The following is a 22,878-nucleotide window of genomic DNA, read 5'->3' on the forward strand; positions in this document are numbered from 1 at the left end:
GTGTATGAAATATCAGATGAGTCTGATAGATTTTGAGGGAGATATGATTTTTTTTCTTTTTCTACATTTTTGATAGGAAATTTTTCTGGATTTTGTTTTTATTTTGTTTTTTTACCTCTGACCTTGACCCAATTTTGGCAAAGATGTCATAGGTGATCAAGGTGTCACTGGCTATCTTTCATGCAAATTTGGTACGAAGTGGACTGGTAGTTTTGCTGTAATATTGCTAACAAACATACCAAAAACAGTACCCTGTTTCCCCCCTCTGGGGCTGGGGTAAAAATAAAAATGGCTAAGACTATGTTATTAGCAGGCAGCCTAAAGCCCTAATTATACATTATTGTGGGCACAACAACTGTAAGTACAACAGCCTCATTCTCGTTATAGTTCTTTGCCATTTGCTTTAAAGTTGTGTTGAGAAGGTGGAAAAAGGCGGATGAATGTAGAAAATGAGAAAGAGAAGAGGAGAGTTGGAGGACAGTTGGTGAATCAGGAAGTACAGAGGATTAGTAAGGAGGAAGTGAAGACTTTTTGACCAGACTGTTCAACAATTCAGTTCAATTCAGTTTTATTTTAGTCCCAAATCACAACAGTCACCTCAAGGCATTTTAACACAATCCTTCCCATATGATGAAGCTATGGAAAAAAGAGTTGTTGCAACTAGGTTAAGAAGAGAGGTGATCAGTGAGCAGCAGTATGGCTCCATGCTGAGAAAGAGCACTACAGATGTGATGTTTACTTTGAAAGTGTTGATGGAGAAGTTAGAGAAGGCCAGAAGGAGTTGCATTGTCTTTGTGGATCTAGAGAAAGCATATGATAGGGTGCCAAGAGAGGAACTGTGATACTGCATGAGGAAGTCACGAGTGGCAGAGAAGTATGTCAGGGTGGTTGGTGCAGGACATGTATGAGGACTGTGAGACAGTGGTGAGGTGTGCAGTACGAGTGACAGATGGGTTCATGGGTGGAGGTGGGATTATATGAGCCCCTTCTTGTTTGATGAACAGGGTGACAGGCGAGGTCAGGCAGGGGTCTCCGTGGACTATGATGTTCACAGTTGACATTGTGATTTGCAGTGAGAGTAGGGAGCAGGTGGAACAGAGCCTGGCGAGGTGGAGGCATGCTCTGAAGGGAAGAGGAGTGAAAGCAAGATAGAAAACGTGAGTTAATGATGAGGAGACGGGTAGAAAGGTGAATATGCAAGAAGTTGAGATAGTAAAAGTATTTCAATAAAGCATTTCAGTAAAGCATTTCGATACCTGGGGTCAACCATCCAAAGCAATGGACAGTGCACGAGAGGTGAAGAAGGGATTGCAGGAAGGGTGGAGTGGGTGAAGATGAGTGTCAGGGGTGATATGCAGAAGGTAAGCAGCAAGAGTTAAAGAGTAGGTTTATAAAATGGTAGCAAGACCTGCTATGATGTATGTTTGGAGATGGTGGCACTGACCAAAAGACAGGAGGTGGAGGTGGCAGAGTTGAAGATGCTCAGATTTTCATTGGGAGCGAGCAGGATGGACAGGATTAGAGATGAGTACATCAGAGGGACAGCTCAGGTTGAGCGGTTCTGAAACAAAATTAGAGAGGCCAGGCAGGAAGAAAAGAGGACGACCACAGAAAACCTTCATGAATGTAGTGAAGGAGGATGTGAAGAGGGCTGGTGTGACTTGAAGTTTGTTGCCTGTGGTGCATTTAATGTAAAATGTTAAAAAAAAATCACAAGTCAAAAAAAATTGGCAGACACTGTCAAAGGATGTGAGCTCTCCCTACTTATCTCTATCCAAGAGTGGAGTAAAGGACTCAGCATCTGGCCTTTTTGTGGTTAGAGTAACACAGAGTGCTATAAAGAAGCATACTCTGACTGTGTCAATAGTTAAACATGCATAATCCTAATCATATAATTGTAAATCAAGTATAAATCTAATCAATATAATGAATTAGAAAGTATAATGTTAAGAAACCGAACAGTGCTGATCGGTCTGTGTGTGCTTAGATGAAAAGAGGAAGTGCAGTGACTCACTGCTCAGACAGCGTGTGTGAAAAAGTACAGGATGTTGTAATACGATGGAGGGTATGAGTGTGGAAATATGTGTGACCTGGGGTGGGGCAGGTGGACTAAAGGAGTATAAAAATATAAAAAGGAGCTGTTTGTGAATTTTCAGCATTCTTCCTTTCGCTTCCTGTGGATGGAGTAGAGAGCAACATCTGAAGACGGATTTCAGACTTCACAGTTTTAAACTGCAGCGAGAAGCATTAGAGGATTAACCATTGCCCGAACACTGTGGATTTCCAAATTGGGATTATAACGGACCCTTGCACTCACTGTCTGTGACCCAAGCAGACTCTGGTGGACTTGCAGACAAACTCTGTAAAATCACAACAGCCAATATTTTAAGATTTCTAAAATATTTATAGTTTAGACTTAAGAAAATGAAGAAGACACAAACAGCTCTATCTCAGTAAAAAGTTAAGTGATGTTACTTATGTTGCAGTTTCATTGAAGGGAGGGCAGTTCACACTGTTACGTACAGCTGGAGTCATAAGTTTTGTACATTAAGACATTTTTAAGTGTACTTTTTTGCAGTCTTAACAGGATGATGGCTTTAAAGAATAATTAAGAGTAAAATACCTAAAAGCAAGCATATAAAGGTGCATTTGCCCAAATAATAGAACAATGACACAACCAGTAGCTGTTATTGTGTGTATAATGCTATGCACAGTACAAACTGCCACATTTCATCAACATTTTAAACATGATTTGATTATCAAATATAAATAACACTTTTTAAAAAAAAATTCACATAAAATTACATGGTCAATATTTAACTTGGTCCATTAGATTGTGCTCAGTTTTGACTGCTTAATGAGTTTTTTCTTATTATTTTAGACTAGTTAAGTCTCTTATTTTTCTCCTGTTTAAATAATTAAATAGTTGCAAAGAACACCCCAAAAGCACATATAAGACATATAAACCACTACAAATGAAGAAGTATAGTTTAAATTCCTGCCATAACACAAAGGACTGAAGTCAAGTTTTTTCATTGGTTCCAAATATTGGTTATTGGTCTTCCTGATAACTAATAATCAGCTGTGTATTGACTGTTGTAGAATAGCAGAAAATGTTATGAGTTCATTAAGTTTCAGAAACAGACGCTTAGGTCCAGTCACTGGTTACGCAGTGTGAAATTCTGAATGAACTTCTAGCATATTTTGAAATGCGGCTGTGGAGCAGAATCAGAAGGTGCTCCACTGCCTGTTGTGGTGCAGAGGGTGGTCAGGAGGATGGATAACTGTTCAGTGACTTCCTTTTCACCACATCTTCAGAAGCGTTACGTTTGTTGCCAGTCACTGGGACGGTTTTCCTGATGAGTTTGTTCAGTCTTGAATGGAGTTGAAAAAACTTAAAAAAAAACAAACACTGCTCCTCTTCTGAAGATGAAAGTGAGAAGGAGGAACACTGTGTGGCCTGTAGTTTTTCCACTTCTGTATTCCACTTCTTCCACTGATTTTTGCAGCCAGATGAACTGTGATCAGAGAACTTTACATTCTTGATATTATGCGAATATTTCTTGTGGAACTAGTCCTTTAAAAGCTGTTTCCTTTGTTCACTATGCACTGTCTCTTTACTTGACTTTTAGGAAGCTCTGTAATCAGGCATCTTGCTTTCCCCAAGTCTTTATTAGTTGTACTTTTTAACGTGAGGGTTTTATTTTGGTGTTTAGGGATGCCTCACCTATAGTGCAGTAAATGGGGTAAAAATCATTCAAAATTTGAAAAAAGCATGAAAATTTGTATACTGGTAGATTTTTGTATGCTCTTTCATTTAAAATCAGGGCACGTGATCTGAGAAAAATTCATGGAAGCTTGTTTCCTTTAATTATGATTATTATTTTTTAATATTTTTATATTATAGTTTAATAATATATAGGCCGTATTGATAGATGTGGCAACACCAAGTGATATCAAGCTATAGCAGCATCAGGAAGAAGTAACATGAGAAGCTCGAGAAATACCGAGGACTGAGAGAAGAGCTAGAGAGGATGTGGAAGGTGAAGGTAGCAGTGGTCCCCGTGGTAATCGGGACACTCAGGGCAGAGACTCCCAAACTGAGAGAATGGCTCCAGTATATAAATAAAACTACTATATAAGAGTTAGTACAACGAAATTTTGAGATAACAGGAAATTTTGACATATGGATGGGATTTTTTCAGTGACTTACATAGAAAACTGTGTAATAGACTAGACTGTGTAATAACAATAATAAAACCCAACATTTTCCGGCATACAATAGCTAACAAGATTATTTATATTTATGGATATAATTTCTACTCACATAGAAACTTTTTAATAATGCATTAAATTAACCAGTTAACATGGTCTTTGACTACTCATTAACACGTGTGTTTTTACCTGCTTAGACAGGTTTCATTTTACGATAATGTGACCGTAGATTCGTAACGACGCCCGGTGTTTCACGACGTTTCTCCAGCCGCGTCCACAAAAAACAAAAAACAAAATAAACAGCTGACGTTTATTCATCGCATTTTTCGTCACTCCCCCCACGAAGACGCTACTACAGACCTCTCGCGAGATAGAGCGCAGTTTCCCCAGTTAGCAGTGTGGCGCTGTGGTGTGTGTGTATGTACACGCGATAGAGACGAGAAGAAAGATGGCGACGCAGGAGAGCGGAGCAACCAAAGCTACCGTGAGCAACGGCGAGGTAAAATGAATGACACCGTTACTGGCTGTGTTACTTTTCACGCGCAGGGGGTGAAGGCGTCAGTTTGTTTGTGTGAAGGTCGCGTGTGGGGAGGGGGGGGGGGGGCCGCTGACATTTAAACGTGTTCACAGTCGTTACACGAGCCACAGTGACGTTGTCAGTGCCGGTTGGTTTTGAAACGACCCCCCTCCTGTCGCTAACGAAGTGTGGTGAAATCCCCACGGTTATCGGCGAGAGGCCGGCGCTGATGTTGAAATCGCACCTGAAGACGCGCTGTAACATCACGCGGACACTGTAATTAACTGACCGCCGGTGTACGTCGGTGAGCCAACCGACTGCTGCGGTGTGTCAGTTAGCTCATCACAAGGCCTGAACCCGAACAGCGCAGCTTGTCTTGCTGAACAAGGCCGGTCTCAAAGCAACCTTTCGCACACTTCTTACTTCATGCTAAATCCTTCCAGCTGCTTTCTGCTTATATTTCAGGGAAAGCTTTTGGTTGAAGGTACACACTTAAAATCCCAGTTAACCTGACAGCTTGTTAACGCGGACAGAGTGGGTGAATCAGGTGTGTAGCTGTCCTCAAATTAAGCCAACCGCTGGAAAATACTCCTAAAATTGTCGTCTTAGCAGGGGAGCCTTAATGAGGGCAGCAGCTAGCAGTTATTTTCCAGAGGAGCAAATACTTATCACAAGTTACTGGAGGTCATTGTGAATCATCGCTCTCCCTTTAGAAGGCTAAACATTATGTTTGCTAATCCGCAGAAACGTGTAGTGACACCAATACTGAATACACTGTAATACTTGTTAATCACTGCTCTCTAAGAAGCTGAGGCCGTCAATGATTGACTTTCTTGATTAAATCTAAAGTATTGTTATTCCCTAATGTGTTGTCATTGAAGTAGAGCTGAGATTAGATCAAGTAAAGACAATTTTCTGACGTCAGGATGCCATTAAACACGTGTTACAGCCGCTATGAGGGTATATTCTGTTAATTCCAAGTATGTCACAACAATACTTTGAGCTGCTCCCTTATTTTTCAAGAAGTTGTCACAGCAGATGGATCCACGTTTGATTTGGAACAAATTTTACACCGGATGCCCTTCCTGACTCTCCAATTTATCCGGGCTCAGGAAAGGCACAATGTGTACACAGGCTTCACAACCATTCACACTCACATTTACACCCTTTACCAATTAACCTAACCTCCCTAAGTTCATGGAAGTTCAACATAGAAAGTGGATTTAGGCTCTTCTTGCTGTTAGGCAATGTGCTAACCACTTTTCACTGTGCCGCCTCATTAGAAATAAAAATAGTTGCATATCTGTGTTCAGGGAATACATTTTAGTCTAGACCAGGGGTGGGCAACTCCAGGCCTTGAGGGCCGGTGCCCTGCATGTTTTAGATGTGTTCCTGAGCCAACACACCTGAATCACATATAGAAGTCATTAGCAGGACTCTGGAGAACTTGACTGCATACTGAGGAGGTAATTCAGCCATTTGATTCAGGTGTGTTGGATCAAGGACACATCTAAAACCTGCAGGACACCGGCCCTCGAGGCCTGGGATTGCCCACCCCTGGTCTAGACAATCCCTTTGAGGTTTCTGGGTATATCTTTAAGACATTGGCTAACTGTTTGTACAGATTGGTGGTGGGGGGTGGGGGGACAGTGGGACAGTAGCTTTGCTCTGTAGTTCAAATGTAATGTGAATACACATTTGGTAGAAATTAGGCCAAGGGTAACATAGGCACCATGCGTCTTTTGTAATAAAATTGGTTTGTCAGGATAAATGTGCTGCTGGCTTTATTGTGAGCTCTCATGGCACACTTGAGGTCCACTGCTTGGTGAACCTGTTGACTTTGTGATAACTGGCGGGTTAACACCATGGACAGGTGAAGTGAATAACATTGATTATCTTGTCACAGTTGTTGTTGATGAGCATGGTTTCTCCAGTGTTTCTGTATCTCAGCTTTTTGTGTAGCTGTGGGCTAGTCAGCCCATACTGATCCCTCTACATAGATGAACATGAACTGCTGAATTTTTCATAGAATAATGAGGGAACAGGTTGCACATGGTCCAGCTGCTTACCAACCAATAGTCCAATTACTTTGAGCCTCTGAAAATGGGGGACTATGTATAAAAATAGCAGTAATACCTAAATGCAGTACTTCCAGTTAAAACTGAAAGTCTGCACTTCACTCACATCTTGATTGTTTGATATAAAATCCACCGTGGTGGTGTCCTAACACTTATATTGAGTTGTTTGGATTGGCATGTAGGAGATACTGTCACCATGTGAGAAACATTACCAGAGCAGTCTTCTATTCTGTGAACAATTGACTTATCTGAATGCTTAATGCCAGACCCAGTGATACGAAGTGAAGGATTTCCCGTGAACCCTAAATAGGTGGTTAATTGTTAATCCTTGTTTCAGAGGGTGTAAATTGTAAATGATTATCCTAAGCTGGAAGAGATAACCTGTTTTTATTGTTGAGCCCATAGGTGATCTGTCAGTGTAATGGTTATTACGTTGATCCCCATCAGGACACGAAGATCCTTGTATGATTAGAGAATTGCTTCTATTTTAGCGTAGCAGGACAGGGCAGGGCAGTGAGGATGAAAAGGCCTATTTTAAGCCACTTCATGTCCTTGAAACGCTCTGTTTATTATGTTGTTAGGTCAGTGTTTTACCAAGAACCTTCAAAATTTTCAGTGCTCACATATTCCTGAGCCTTTTGGGGACAAAACTGATAATCTGTTTAAACACGAAACATTTTTTGTGTCTTGTTTGTTCCTGGTGGCTGGCTGCTGGTTGGTGACAACAGGGGAGATTAGATGTTTAGATAGTGAATGAGTCTCATGACTTGGTATGTGCTTGTCTATTGTGTCACTTGAATAGAGGGTAGCCTTGCCAGGGGGGTGGAGGGTTTACACGGACATGCAGAAGATTGAAAAAATGAATTAAAGAGCAAACAGAAGATTTTACTGATATCAGTTTAATAATCATGCTGATGTTACTATGATTTTTTTTTTTTTGTTTTGTTTTGTTTGTAAATCTTGTTCCCAAATAGTGGTATTATAGAATTTTATTTGGACTTATTTTGTAATACATTTCAGACTTTTCATAATTTTGTAATTAGAGGTTAAGATGGTCCTCCTTTAGTTATTAAAGAATTTTAGAGCCCCCCCTCCCCCCCCCCCCCAAAAAAAAATATATATAAATATAAATAATATGCACATATGCATGCGCGTTGTAGTTTTATACTGGTCTGACCCACTTAAGATCATTTTGGGCCATGTGTGGCTCATGAGCTAAAATGAGTTTGACTCTCCTACTCTATCAGGTCAGTGGGTCATGATAGGTAAATAGTGATCTGCCAGTATTAGTTTTAACAGACTGGCAGTGCAATCTTAAATCGGGTTTTAACTTGTGTGTCCTTTGTCTTTGTTTTGTTAAATGTTCTTCAATTTGTAACGATTGCAGAGTTGCAACAGCAGAGTTTTTGTTCGTTGATTAGCTACTTTTGGTGTTGCCACAGCGGGTAGCTCAATTTGGCACATTCAAAAAACCAAAAAATGCTGTGTGCCTTTCCCAGCACAACCCCAATGGGATTTGTGTCGCCTCCTGGGATTGAATATGTAAACCACTACACTGGTTTTTGTTCAAGTATCTGACAAAAATTCTTAATTTATAAGCCTTAACAGTACTACGCACGTTTGCTTGGTATGTGTCTTGAACTGTGATTTATTTTCAGATCTTTCACATCTGTCAAAGAGTGACGAGTCTGATACTGTTTGTAATCTGTGTAAAATGCAAAGGTCAGATGGTGGTTGCCTCTTTAAGACCACATAATAAAAGTCCCAGAAGAATTTTATTTTGTCAACTTAACTGCAGCTTTTAATCTTTAAAGCTGCTCTACACTGTACTGTATGTTCTTTGTTTTGACTGCAGATTGAGGAAGAAGTCTTGAATAAATCATATCACCACTTTGGGCTTTTAATAAAGTACATTGGCTATTCTGGATGCTTTTACTGCCAATGAAGCCCTTTTATTTTTAATATCCTTTCTTATATTGTACCGTTGCTGCGTCATCATTGACTTTCCTTGACTCTGTGCATATGTTGGGTTGTAGGTAAGCAGTAATGGAACTACTGCAACAACAGATGGCCAGACTGTGCAGACAGCTGGAAATGCACAGGACCCTCAGCAGCAGCAGCAGCAGCAAGCACCGAATGCATGGCAGGTCATTAAAGGAGTCCTTTTCAGGTGAGTTTTTGTTTTCTGTCTTTACTAGCACAGAGCCAGCCCTCAGTTAAGTGTTTACAGTGATGCTGTGAGTGTAATGGTTAACAAAATGTATTGTGTCCAGTTAACAAAAAAGGGTGAGCTGCTGCTGAAAATAACTGTACAGGATTTACAGTCTGCATTGCTGCTGGTTTTTTGTTTCATTCAATTTTTCTGTAAAAACAAATTAACAGCAAAAATAAGAGGATCCTATTGATGGATCTCTATTTCTGTTCCAGTACTGTCTCACATATGGGGACTAAAATAATAATTCAGACCAGGCCATTTTGGCTAACAATGTGTTATAATTTTTTTTCTATGTGATTAAACCAGTTCATTGTAATGATGTTATTAGATGTCTAGTATAGAAATTTAAACTTTTAAAATGTTATTGACAATAATGGTAGGTCTGTATCAACTACACTAAAGCTAAAATATGTCCACTATGTTTGTCCAGGAGAAGGTTATCCAAATTAATAATGCAACAAATTAAAAACGCTTGTCTACTAGTTCCTAAGTTTTTATGTTTGAGTTTTCAAGGTATGCTAAGGTTATTAGTGAATCCTCAAAAATTCACACAATCAGAGCCTATATCCTATGTACACAACATTATCCTACATCAGAGAATGATGCACAGAGTGAGCTAAAACTTTAAAGTGACTATCTTCACACCCACCCACTGAAATTTAAAAGTTGTTGCTAGACATGCTGGCTCCAAAACTAATGCTGGGTTCAGAATACAGAATATTCCTCCACCTGGATGGTATTTACCATCGCCTCGAGTTTGGAATAGAAATGGGCATCCAGCCACCATTGATCATTTTATAATGTGTCAGAATAGATGGAAACCAACCCTACAAAATGACTAGCATGCTTAAAAAAAATTTTTTTTCTGCCTCTTCTACTACTTCTGTCAGTACGAGTACAGAGTGCTCCACAAGCTGAGTTACTTGCTACCACTAAATAAGGCAAAACAAATTGGAGTAATGTTGCTGGTGTGGCTAAGTGAAGTGGCATAACACAAAACAACCAGTACACACTGCTTTGGTTGCTGTTGTCTGTTCACTTTCTTTCCTTTGAAAGACAGAAAGCATGATTGATCGTGGAGCAATATGTTGCTTTGTAATGGAGATTTTAATGACAATATAATCAACTAAATGCACACCGTAACAGTCAGAAATATTGCAGCAAGGTTTTCAGGAAGTGCTCCCTTCTGATTGTGGTGCATGAATTTGCTTTACTAAGGGCTTTTTGGTCCACCGATTTTAAATCGGGTATAATTCATATAGGCATCATTACTAAAATTGAGTACTTGTGCTGGATCCTTTTTTTTTTTTTTTTCCCTTCAGGCAAATTAATGTTTGACTTACTGAGTGCGAGAACTTTGTATGAATGTCAGTGCGGTTTCATTTACACAGTGCCACTGCACAACAACAGGCATCTTACTGTGCTTTATTACAGTAAGGTAAAAACCTTAATGTTGGTGAGAAAAGCCCAACAATCAGATGACTCACTGTGAGCAAGCAATTGGTGACAGAGGGGAGGAAGAACAAATTTTTAACAGGAAAAATGCTAGAAGGAGCAGCTATCTGCAGCTGTTAGTGTTACCCAGCAGCTTTTATATATTGCTGCAAAGTGTTTGAAATTTTCAGAAGTTTTTACATTTTTGATACGCTCAAAAATTGATGGTACATTAGGGTAAGTGCTCATGGAAAAGCACAACATGTTCCAAATTGGACCAGAGTTGTACTCTTTTGGCAAATAGTTTGAATAACAGGTTTTGGCTGCTTTTCCTACTTTTGGCAACCGTTCAAATTGAAGAACAGGCCCATTTATTAGATCAAGGAAGATTATATTGCATTAATCAGTTAAAACCACTTGGCACTAAACACTTGAACACATTTCAGTGATGCAAGTCACTGGCCTATAAGTTCAGACAAACAAACATGTCCCAAAATGGGTTGAATGGCCATGAAAAGCAGGCACAAAAATGCACCAAAGTCATTTATTTAAAAAGGAAACATAAGATGAAGATAGTAAGTAACCATGGTGCAAGTGACTGAGTGGAAAAGGGATGGGTGCATCATTGTATGGTGTCTTGTATGTCACCAGCACCTGGACTCCAAGAGGGTGTTTTTATGTGCATGATTGTTTCCATGCCCCTGCTGGCCTGCTCTGAGATTGCGTTTAAATGAAGAACTTCACAATTTTATGCATTTGTGGCTTGATTGGGGCAGCTCTGGGAAGGGTTGACACACTGTCATCTCATCTGTCTTATATAGATTTACTGTAATTACTTAACAGTGCAAATTTCATGTAGGCTGCTGTCCTCAGATGTGGTTAGCAGTCACAATGTCAGCAGGGCAAGCAGCAGTCACACTAGTCAGATGAACTGGTCATTGTGAGTCAAATGTGCTCGGGCATGATACGGATCACCTAGTCTGAGTACAAACTGAAGGGTGGACTGGCACACTGGGCCCAGTCAATAATTGACACAACTCCCCTCCAGTACTTGCAGCCACACAAACTAAGTAACATGGAAGGAAAGTGGGGTGCATTTTCACATTATATAACAAAGAGCCCTTCATTATAATATGAGGCACAGCATATAGTATTTCTGTTAGTTTGAACAACACAAAGGAAAGAAGTACTATAAATTTACACAAAAAATTGCAAACACACAAAGGCAGGCTGGATACAAATGATATAAATGTTTTGTTTTTAAATATTCTGTAGTACTTTTTTGATTGCCTCAGACTGCTGTTTTGTTTTTCTTTCACTTTTAAATTGTTCTTGTTTGACAAATCACCAGTGTGTGATGCAGGAAAGTCGTGTCTTTGAAATGTAAAGCATTCTGACTGGTTACACTTTAATCTGATTAGCCTCCTTGCAGTTTAACTCGCCTGCAGCAGCTCTTCTCATTTAAAGAGAGAGAGTCAAAGTAAATTACTTTTTCTCAGGATTTGTACCCAGTGATTTTGATTAACAGGAAAGTGTCAGTGAGCCGGTTCATTTCCCCTTCTGTTCTCCTCTTTTATATTTATATTTTTCCTCTTTTATATATTTTCTTTAATACCTTGTTGACTAACTCTTTGTTTGCCCCTGACTCTGATCGCACTTGTTCCACCAGAATCTTCATAATCTGGGCGATCAGTAGCTGGTTCCGCCGAGGGCCATCTACTCCTGACCCCAACACACCAGCCGGTGCCCCCAGGGTACCCAGCAGGAACCTCTTTCCCAAAGACACCCTCATGGTAGTACAATGTTCCCCTTTCATAAAATTATCTTCCCTTTACTTTATCTGCCTTGCCAGCTGTCTTATCATTTATTTATTGAATTTAAGCAGTTCATTCTTTAACACCCCTTGTATTCTAACCCACTCAACCATTCAGACAGCAGACCAGTGTTCTCTTCAACTGTCTCAGTATGATAAACACCTTTATTATCTCACACTGTCTACAGGACCTGTACGTGTATGTGTCCCAGGAGGAGGTATTCTCTGACTTCAACAACACAGATGCCCTGTTCTGGTTCCACAGGGATCTGGTCTATGGAGACTGGACCACAGGGGAGAACAGTGATGGCTGCTACCAGCACTATAAAGAGATGGACATCCCAGAAGTAAGGATGACTGAATTAGGGGAGGGTGACAGAAAGTAGTTGGATGGCGAGAAAGTTTAGGAAATGTGTTAGTTTAGGAAATGTGACAGATGTTGGTGAAGGGCAGGAAAGACCAGATTTGTAATGTAGGTTTATATTGAACGTGATCTATTCTTTTCTTTCTGTTTGCAGAAAGTACATCAGAACGGTTCCCTTTACATACACATCTACTTCACGAAAAGTGGATTCCACCCAGACCCCAAACGCAAGGGGCAGTATCGCAGACTGGCAACAGTTCATGCAACCAGAAGTAAGCACACATGGAAAACACACTCACTGTGAACTTTAAACAAAAGTTACAATAACAGGAAAGTATCTGTGATTGTTTGTGCTACACTTTACTTTTGAACTCTTTCAGTGCTGAATAAATACAAGCGAAGAAAGTTTCTGAAGACCAAAAATCTGCTCACAGGAGAGACAGAAGCAGACCCTGAGATGATTAAGGTAAAGATTATTTCTTTTTTTGAAGGCACAACTGGGTCAATTTAGAGAGCTTCATGGTTGGAATTCCTAATGGTTCTATCTACCCCAAGTATGAGAATTAATTTCCAGCGTAGAGTAGATTTGTGGTTTGTTTAATTGATGTAGTTGAAGTGAGGTAGCCTAAGGCAGCAATTTGGTAAATAGTTTGGAGGACAGGATTTTCTACTGAGCCTACCAGTAGGGGAATATCTAAAGACTTTTACTGCCTCCCCCAAGGTCTGTAAATTGTCCCCGTGACCGATGCTTGAACAGAAGAACATTAAAAGCTGGCAGCCAAACAAAGTGTGGCTTTTCCTTCCCTTTTTTCTTATTTTGTTAATTTTATTTCATAAATTTTTGTTTATATAGCTCATTTAAAAACAATGGGAACTGAGTCAAAGTGCTTTCCAGTTGAGGCAAAGTGATTTTCCTGTTGGACAGGACTTAATGTGTTATGTCAGAGAATTTCAGAGGTTGTGGGCAATGATGGAGAAAGCCGTGTCACCTCTGGTTTTAGGTAGAAGTGGGGACTGAGAGAAATTGTTGGCTGGATGTCCTCAGTCACCTGGAAACAAAATATTTCTGGTAATAATGAATAGATCTGTAATATATTGTAGAGCTGCTTCATGGAGGGCTTTAAATGACAATTTTTAAATCAAGTCTATATTTCATAGTGCAGCTGAGCCCAAAGTGGTGATGGCTTTTTTTTAAAATACCAGTTAGAGGTGTAGCAGCTGTGTTTGGAATGACTGTATTGATATATTTATTTTTGCACTGATTTGTTGGCTGTTTCCTCACAGCGGGCAGAGAGCCACGGTCCAGTGGAGATTATCTCACACTGGCACCCCAACCTCACCATCAATATGGTGGATGACCATACAGCCTGGGTGAAGGGTTCTGTTCCACCCCCTCTAGACCAATGTAAGTATAATGTCACAGTTAATCATACCTCATTCAAAGCTCTAGTTTTGTGTTAAGCTCTATCTGACAGTGCAACTCTTCTAACCCTGTTTAACACTAGATGTTAAGTTTGATGCAGTCAGTGGCGATTACTACCCCATTGTGTACTTCAATGACTACTGGAACCTTCAAAAGGACTACTATCCCATCAACGAGTCCCTAAAAAACCTCCCGCTGCGCCTCAGCTACTGCCCACTGTCCTTGTGGCGGTGGCAGCTGTATGCAGCCCAGAACGCTCGCTCACCCTGGAATTTCCTTCCTGAAGACACCTATGAGCAGTCGGACGAAGACCAAGACTCTGTCAAGGTAAGCGGCCAGAGGTTATTGAGACAGAATACAATGTGATGAGAGGTTATGTGTTTGGCTTCCTGCAAGTTGAGCTTTAATGATTTTGGTGCTCATTTAGATGCTCTGATCTTATTTCACATATATTTAAAAGAAGGTATGTTTGAGTTGGCATGTGGCAGCTTTACAGCAGATGTGTTCAAAGTTTCAACTCGTATGGTTTCTAGCAGATTTCCTTTGTCTGAAAACAAAATAGGAGAAATGAGTGGAAATTTATTACTTTATAACTCCCTGAATCCTGAGCTTATGTTGTTGTGAGAAATTGGATTGTCATAGTGTAGTCTGCATTTGGACACCATTATTTTTGTTGACATTGTAGTAAAGCAAAATACTCATGCTTCAATCCCACATACCTGGACAGGTGCACTTTAATTACCTGTTTCCCAGGTGATTGTTCTCTATTGCAGCTGAATGCAATCTGTTGTCATTTAATTGAGCATAAATTGAATTCACTGTTTTATAAGCAACTCAAGTTTTAATAAATAAACTCTTTGCGTAGGTGGCCCTTCTGGAAACCAATCCTTACCTGCTGGGACTCACCATCGTTGTCTCTATTGTGCACAGCATCTTTGAGTTTCTTGCCTTCAAGAATGGTAAGATCACAACAGTCTCTAATCAGGACTTCATGTAACAGGAGGAGAATAGTTTGCACAGTGTCTGTCTAACCTTTTTTTTCACCTCGGCTTCATCTTCTCCCCCCTCAGATATCCAGTTTTGGAACAGCAGACAGTCTCTTGAAGGTCTGTCTGTGCGCTCCATCATATTTGGAGTATTTCAGTCTCTAGTGGTGCTGCTGTACATTCTGGACAATGAAACCAACTTTGTGGTGCAGGTCAGCGTCTTCATTGGCCTTCTCATTGACTTGTGGAAAATCACCAAAGTCATGGATGTCAGAGTAAGTTGGAACAACATTTGTTTTTCATACATGATGAGGAGCAGTTACTTTAACTCTAAGTTCTCTTCCTTTTTGCCAAATCTAATGCTAATCTGTTTTATTTGTGCATTGCATTTTCCATTTCTCCTTCATCTTATACCATTTCCACCAGATTCCAATAACTGAGTGTTGTTGTTTTCTCTAGTTGGACAGAGAGAACAAAATTGCAGGGGTGATCCCAAGATTGGTATTCACAGATAAGTCAACATATGTGGAATCTTCAACCAAAATCTATGACGATGTAAGTTAAACCAATACCTGCCATATTCAGAGATCATGACTGTAACAGATGCATTCACGTGATTGTTGTCTTTAAAACTGGTGAAACATGATTAAATTCTGTCTGATCAAGTTTAAATGTTGCTCTGTGAAGAAGGCTACTCTACATATGTATTTTTCTTTTGTAAGTTGTTTTGTTATTACTGATTAAAAGATGAATGTCATTTTCTTTTGTGTATTATCTTGTAAACAGATGGCCTTCAAGTACTTGTCGTGGCTGCTCTACCCACTGTTTGGCTGCTACGCGATCTACAGTTTATTGTACGTAGAGCACAAAGGCTGGTACTCATGGGTCCTCAGCATGCTCTACGGCTTCTTGTTAACCTTTGGTAAGTTTGTCTAAAGCAGTTTTATTCTGCTCTGAAGTTTTAAACTTTATCCACAGGCTGAAGGAAGATAAACTGAGCTGGGTTTACTGTAACATTTTATTTTAATGGTAAAACAAACTATCAAAAAGGACACAGGCCCAGAAGCGGCAAGGTGCATAATGTAGCTGCAGTTGGAGCCAATAATTATAGCTAAATTCTGAAGTAAAATGACTCATCAAAAATCTTAAATAAGTAGAAAATGTACAGGGAGAAAGGTAAAGTATCTGATTTGGGGGAAAAATTTGATTAAAACACAAACAATTTTTCGAGTTTTTAACAAACATTTTGGATGATAACTGGTATAAAGTATTACATGAATTGTGTACATCCCAGAACATTTGTGTTACCTCTTTTATTTCTGTGTTGTTCATTTTACTCTGTTGTCCAGTAGTTTGTGTTTTTTGTGTGTTTATGTAAATCTATTTTAAAGCCCAAAGATGAGGCTGATTTATTTTTGTTTCTCTTGATTACCTCGCCTCTGAGCAGCTAATGTTTTCATACTTGCATCATGGTTACGTATTAATTCCCAGTAGACTCCGCTAATGTGCTGTGTATTAATAAACTCCATGCAGCGCACACACTCCTGCTGGCTAATTTACTGTCTGTGGTGTAGGAATCGTTTGTTTTTTTCTAACCTGCTTTCTCCATTTTATTTTATTTTTTTTAGGTTTTATTACAATGACGCCACAGCTTTTCATCAACTACAAAATGAAATCTGTAGCTCACCTCCCGTGGAGGATGCTCACCTACAAGGCTCTCAATACCTTTATTGATGACCTTTTTGCCTTTGTCATCAAGATGCCCATGATGTATAGGATAGGATGCCTCAGAGATGGTGAGTCTTCCTTCAGTTATATGTTGAATTTTTTTAAGAACCGTGCCAGGATCAGGGAAAGTTACCTAAAACATTATCAATTTACTTCCTCAGCCAGTGTTCATGGAGCCCTTTTGAGTTTGCAGCTTTAAGATGAGCTTTCATGTGGGGTGTTTTACTGGGGGTGGTTTCAGGTTCGCCTCATTGTCTACCATGGTTGCAGCTTACTGTAAGTGGGTGGGCTGTTAATCTGGATGGATTTGCTATTTGGTTAAATGAAATGCTGTCCTTTCCTCTGGTTTTTCTCTTTTAACTTGAGACCACTGATCAAATATTAAATGTAGAACCACTGTCTTTCCTGCTGCAGCATTGTTTGATTTTACTATCATCCTTTGATCTGTGACAGCTGTTGCTTTTCATAAGCCTCTAACTCCACCTAGTGTTAACTTACTGGATCTCACAGATTTCCATGGTGAACTTTGTGGATGCTGATTAATGATCAAACAAAGGTCACTCTGCCCACTTAGCTGAAATCTTTCTCTGACACAAAAACTAAACTGAAATACATCTACCTCTGCAGTTTGGTAATGAAAGAGTTAACCCTGCTATGCAAACTAAAGCCTACACGGTGACACATTGCAATTAGGAAGCCTTTAAATAACATCCCCTGCCTCACAAAAACAGCTACCACCTACTCTGTGTGACCAGCCAGTCAGTTCTATCCCAAGGAAGGTAGAGATGTTAGGTGGGTGACTCTAATTTGAATATTCTTTTGCTGTTAAAGCTATTGCACAACTAAATGTAATTGGTTTGGTCACATTAGCAGTAAGTCATGTCAGTAACAACCAAACTCAACCTAATGACTTGGCTGATATTTACTCAGTTACTGACACAGACCTGCAGCCATGGTGGTAACATTATTACTGAGTACACTGATGATGTTGCTGCTACTTAGCTGATGGAGACAGACATTTGTCCCGATATTTAGAAGCTGGTGAGCTCAGACTTCAGAAACACCTGTCACGTCCCTTTGAAACTCTAAAGAGGTCATTCATAAGGTCTTGCTGCTAGTTTTTGAGCATATTAGCACTTAATTTGTGAATTGAGTGAAAACATGTTGTATTGAAGAGATTCTGCACTCAGTGTTGGTGAGTTCATAAAGGAGAAGTATTGTCATCATCTGACCACCTGCGGTGCAGTTTTGCCCTCATACTGTCCAGTTTTGACTGGGGAAATAATGCCAGTGTTTTTCACCCATGTTTGCTGGTGGGAAATTAAGTGACATACTGGTCTAATTTGGGCTTGTTTCTCACTGGACCAAACTCTGTGTCCCCTCATGCAGATGTGGTGTTCTTCATCTACCTTTACCAGCGCTGGATCTATCGGGTTGATCCCAACAGGGTCAATGAGTTCGGTACCAGTGGAGTAGACCATGCTCAGAACGACACAGCAGCCCCTGTGCCAGATGCCGCCTCCGCTGCCATCACAGACAAACCAGAGGAGGAGAAGAAGAATGATTAAGCGAGCTCTCGCCATTATCTTCCTCCCTGGCTCTCACTGCTGGAGTGAAGAGGACTTGTGGAAATTAGGCATGGAGGGGAGTTGTTGTTTAGCTGTCACGGATGCCGCTACAAAAAAGGAAAAAAAAAAAAAAAAAAAAAAGCAGTTCAACTGTTCCCTCTGGTTTCTTTGTGGATGCACAGAGAATCATGTTCAGTGTAGACTTGGTAAATTCTTATTTCTGCTCCCCACCCATCCCTGCCCTCTCGTTTTGCAGTTCAAGTGAAGTAAAACAAAACGTGATGTACTGTATTCTGTATGATTTTTTTTTTTTTTCTTTTCTTCAGAGGGTAACAGTGTCTTGGCGTAAATGTTGGGAGGGGAACAGGTTGCAGTTTATATTATTATTTTTTATACAGAGGAAAAAGAGGCCAAGTGCAGCTTTTTTCCTTTGTGTAGATTCCTTGTGAATTTTTCTTTTTCATTCCATGTGAGCACCGTGTTTTGGGTTGCCTGGAAACAGGTGAGTAGTACTGGAGGAAACTGGAAAGATCCTGAGCCGCAATGGAGGCTGAAGAAGAGAGGTGGTGACTGGATGACAGTGCAGGACGCTACCCACAAAACAATGACTACTACCCTCAATTTTAAACAAATGGTTAATGTTCTAAACTTGAACAAAAAAAAAAAACAGCCTTGTTGGTATTAATATAAATATATTAATATTGTCAATGACTTAATTTTTGTTTTTCAGTCACTGATGCATTCTTTTGTATGTCAAACTGTACAGCCTCATGTTAATATTACCGATGTCAAAACTGTCTAGCAATAGGTAATTTGCAAGTCTCATTTTTATTTCCCCCTCCTCAGCTTGGTCGTCTGACTTTCAGATCATTTCACCTTTATGCTCCAAAACAGAATCACCTTTGACAGACACGGCAGAGACAGTCAGGCGCGTGCTGGAAGAATTAGTCTTTTTTTTTCATTCTCATTTTGAGTGCTGTAAATCCTGAAAGGAAGAGGGGTTCATGTTGGTACATATTAAATTTTCAAGCATTCATGTTTATAGTAAAATTAAGTGTGATTTAAAATGTCTATGCAAAGCTTTTTTTTTTTTTGTTTTTTTTAAACACTTAATTTTTACTTACAGCTCTGGGTTCTAGGACAGTATTTTTGCATGACAATTAATTTTGCACATTAATTTCTATTGATGTTACAGGAAATACAGTTTGTGCTTACACGACATCCACGCTGCCAAACTCATCTTTGTGTTACAAGTTGAGGTACAATTTTTCATTGATTCTTAAGGTGGTAGTGTGCAGTAACAGCCATCATAACATCCAGAACGCTTAAGTCATGGATTGGAGATTAGATGAACAAAACATGCCAAAAAATGTATACTGTACTGTGCACACGCCTTAAGCCACTTCATTCATATTTTACTCAGAAAATGTGAAATTCAATTTGTTTTATTTATATACCGCCAAATCTCAAGTCACCTCAAGGCACTTTATATTGTAAAGACCCTACAACTATACAGAGAGAACCCAACAGTCAAAACGACCCCTATGAGCAAGTACTTGGCGGCAGCTGGAAGGAAAAAAAACTCCGCTCAGGAAGGGGCAGCCATGGTTGCAGTGATTTAGTTACTGTACAAATACATTTAAATGCAGTACATAAATCAAAAACAGAATTTCTATAGTTCTAACAAGCTTGAAAATCAATATTATGGTATGTGATATGACCACCTTTATTCTTCAGCACAGCCTGAACACTGACAGCTTTTGTCATTTTTCGTGGTCTTCGGGAATAGTCCTGCAGGCTTATTGAAGGACATTCAAAGCTCTTCTTTGGATGTTGACTGCCTTTTGTTCTGTCGTTTGTCAAGATCTCACACTGCTTGTTGAGGTTTGGGCTCTGGGGAAGCCAATCCAAGACTGATGGTATTTATTGTGCATTTTACTGGACTGGTAGTGTGCTTTTGATCATTGTCATGCACAAAAATGAAGCTGTCACCAATCATGCTTTCCAAATGGTATTGTATGGTGGATCAAAATCTGATGGTGCTTTTTGGTCTTAATAGTTCCATCAATTTTGACAAGATCTCTGACACCACTGGCTGAAATGCAGCCCAAACCATGACAGAGCCTCCATAGTGTTTTACAGATGGCTGTAGACACTCACAGTTGTACCTCTCTCCTGACCACCTCTGAACATATTGCTGATGATTTGAACCAAAAAACATCAAATGGTTCTGCTGGATATTGTCCTGTTTCTGAAGGACATGACTTTCAGATACTGTTCATCTGCTGTAGATAGTTATATATATATATTTTTTTTTTTTTTTAAAGGGAAAAACAGTTTTGCTACTTTGAGGAAACTGGACAAGTGGAGGACAAAGAAAGATTTGAGGACACACTACACATGTTGACATATCAAGTTTTTTTGGCTAATACTGCTTTGGAAATCACCCTGTTAGTGCAAAAACACTATTTTAGGCTTGTCAAAGATTCAGTGAAAGTGGAACAAATAAGGTTATGTGACAGGCTGTTATAAAAGAGTGTCTAAATTTAGAATTTTAAATGCATGTCTTGCTAAATTGTTGTGTAGACACAAGACTGGGTCATCCCTTGAGTTGGGTGCTTGTTTTTGCTTGAATGATTCATAGGTCAGTGTTAGGTGGTTCAACAAACAAAATCCTCTGAAAATAATCAGGTAAAAGAACTAGACTGAAAATAAGTGAAAAAGCAGCCAGTGTCCAAAGGAAAAACTTTGAAAGATCTTCAGAAAACCTGGAGAACTATTGCTCAAGACCACTTCAAATAGGACAGTCTGGCTCATTGGAAGCAAAAAATAAAGAAATTAGGGGTGGTTCAAGACTTTTGCACGGTACTGTAGGAGGAGGAAGTTCTATTATGTTTAGCCCTTTTACATTTAGAAGTGTCAAACGGCTAATTATGAAATTGAGGTTTTGATGTGAATTGAGTCATAGTTGCTGTGGTTTGATATATTAGAGACAAACAGGCACGACCAGTACACAGCGTTGTGGTAAAACTTACTCTAAAAATAAAACAAAGAGTCTTAAAAATAATGCAACAATACTGAAAGTGCAACTAAGTGTAGAAAGCCTGACAGTCATCGTTTGGTGCATTTACAGTGTACCATCCCTCTTACATAGTTTATCCTCCTGAGACCTGAGCTCCTGTTTGTGATGCATTTTTAGTTTGTCCTAGATATGTGATTAGATGATATGGATATAAACTAAGCTTCCTCTTTGAACAGGAAGTTGTATTTTGTTACATGGTTGTTACATACTTTTGTGAAAAAAAAATGTCCTCAGTTGTGGACAATGGGATTATCTGGAGCATAACCCAGCAAAGTCAACATGGCTTAACAAAATCTAAAACACTGCTGAGCAGCATGAAGTATAAGGTGCAGCAAAGCCAAAATGTAATATGTGGTCGCAGGGTCTCAGGAGGTTAAAGACTACATTTTCTGTGGATATGCTTTCATCGTCCTTATAATCCAGGAGCAGCTCCATGGTGATGAGAACGGAGCTCCGGGACCACCGATTGCACAGTTTTGCACATGAGGACAGAAGCAGCTCAGTAGCTGTTACGCAAAATGTTGGGATACAGTTGAACTTTATATTGATAAGAAACATTGCAAGCGTTTCTTGGAATCCCAAGCTGACCCTTTTCTACTCTCATCTGACTGATGACAATATTTTCGGGAAAATTGGCAGATTTATGATGCAGCAGGTGCATGACGCCAGAAGCATGGGGATCAGGTTCTAAGTATGACGCACCTGCAGAAACACTGATACCCTGATTTTACCTCAAGCTGGCCACTTTGAAGTGGAGGTTTGCGGCCTCCAAGGCCAAAGTAATACCATATGACATGGATAAAGTTTTAGCTGGTTAAAAAAAATAAGATAACATTTTGTGGCGGTTTTTGTTCTCCTGTTTTCTTTAAAATATGTAGATTCGCTGACCATCTGCTGATTACTCAGTTCCGGCTGAATCATGTCTTATGAGGGGTACGGTCGCAGCTAGGTTGCGTTGTGTTTTTTAACCTCGCTCCAAGCTGAGTCACTGTTTCCCCTAAACGGTCCAGCTTTCACTTTTTGTTTCCTTTAAATCGCCTATTCCCTGGATGACCAGCAGGTGGCGCTGCTGCGCCTCATAAACTTCAGCAGTTTGTCAAAAGTTGAAAAGAAACGACATTTCTGAGGGGAGTCACTAAACGTGCACTGAGTTTTTTTTTGTTTTTGTTTTTTTAAACTTTTGCATCGTTGAAATTCCCACTTCTCCCTGATTGGAGGGAGAGCATGATAAAGGCATGATGCAACCAGGAGAAATGCGCAGAGGTGTGTGGATGACAAAAGCTGACTTTGGCTTGTTCTAAAAATAGGTTTGGGATATTTAGGATAGAGGCTGATTTGAATAGTTAAAAGACTGATTTGCATATGCGCCGAAGCTGAGCTAAAAACAAACAAAAAAAGCGCTGAGACGTGCGGTCAGTTTACATAATAGGGGGAGAAAAAAATCACCTTTTATGG

General features: G+C 39.8%; 1 protein-coding gene across 1 annotated transcript; it reads left to right on the forward strand.

The window, feature by feature from the left end:
• Window positions 1-4,663: 4,663 nt before the first annotated feature.
• On the forward strand, window positions 4,664-19,412 carry clptm1 (CLPTM1 regulator of GABA type A receptor forward trafficking). The gene is made up of 14 exons (XM_030745105.1): window positions 4,664-4,714; window positions 8,847-8,980; window positions 12,129-12,252; window positions 12,461-12,619; window positions 12,791-12,908; window positions 13,017-13,102; window positions 13,921-14,041; window positions 14,142-14,386; window positions 14,925-15,018; window positions 15,130-15,320; window positions 15,505-15,600; window positions 15,832-15,967; window positions 16,674-16,841; window positions 18,163-19,412. Exons 1-14 carry the CDS (start codon window positions 4,664-4,666, stop codon window positions 18,339-18,341), a joined length of 1,902 nt encoding a protein of 633 aa, XP_030600965.1. The 3' UTR covers window positions 18,342-19,412.
• Window positions 19,413-22,878: the final 3,466 nt, after the last annotated feature.

Source organism: Archocentrus centrarchus, chromosome 13, assembly GCF_007364275.1.
Source record: "Archocentrus centrarchus isolate MPI-CPG fArcCen1 chromosome 13, fArcCen1, whole genome shotgun sequence".
NCBI classification, from domain to species: Eukaryota; Metazoa; Chordata; class Actinopteri; order Cichliformes; family Cichlidae; genus Archocentrus; species Archocentrus centrarchus.

Coding starts and splice junctions, on each gene's coding strand:
- clptm1 (XM_030745105.1), top strand. CDS start 4,664: ATGGCGACGCAGGAGAGCGGAGCAACCAAAGCTACCGTGAGCAACGGC. Junction 15,019..15,129: donor GTTTCTTGCCTTCAAGAATG/GTAAGATCACAA, acceptor CTCCCCCCTCAG/ATATCCAGTTTTGGAACAGC. Junction 15,968..16,673: donor CGGCTTCTTGTTAACCTTTG/GTAAGTTTGTCT, acceptor TATTTTTTTTAG/GTTTTATTACAATGACGCCA.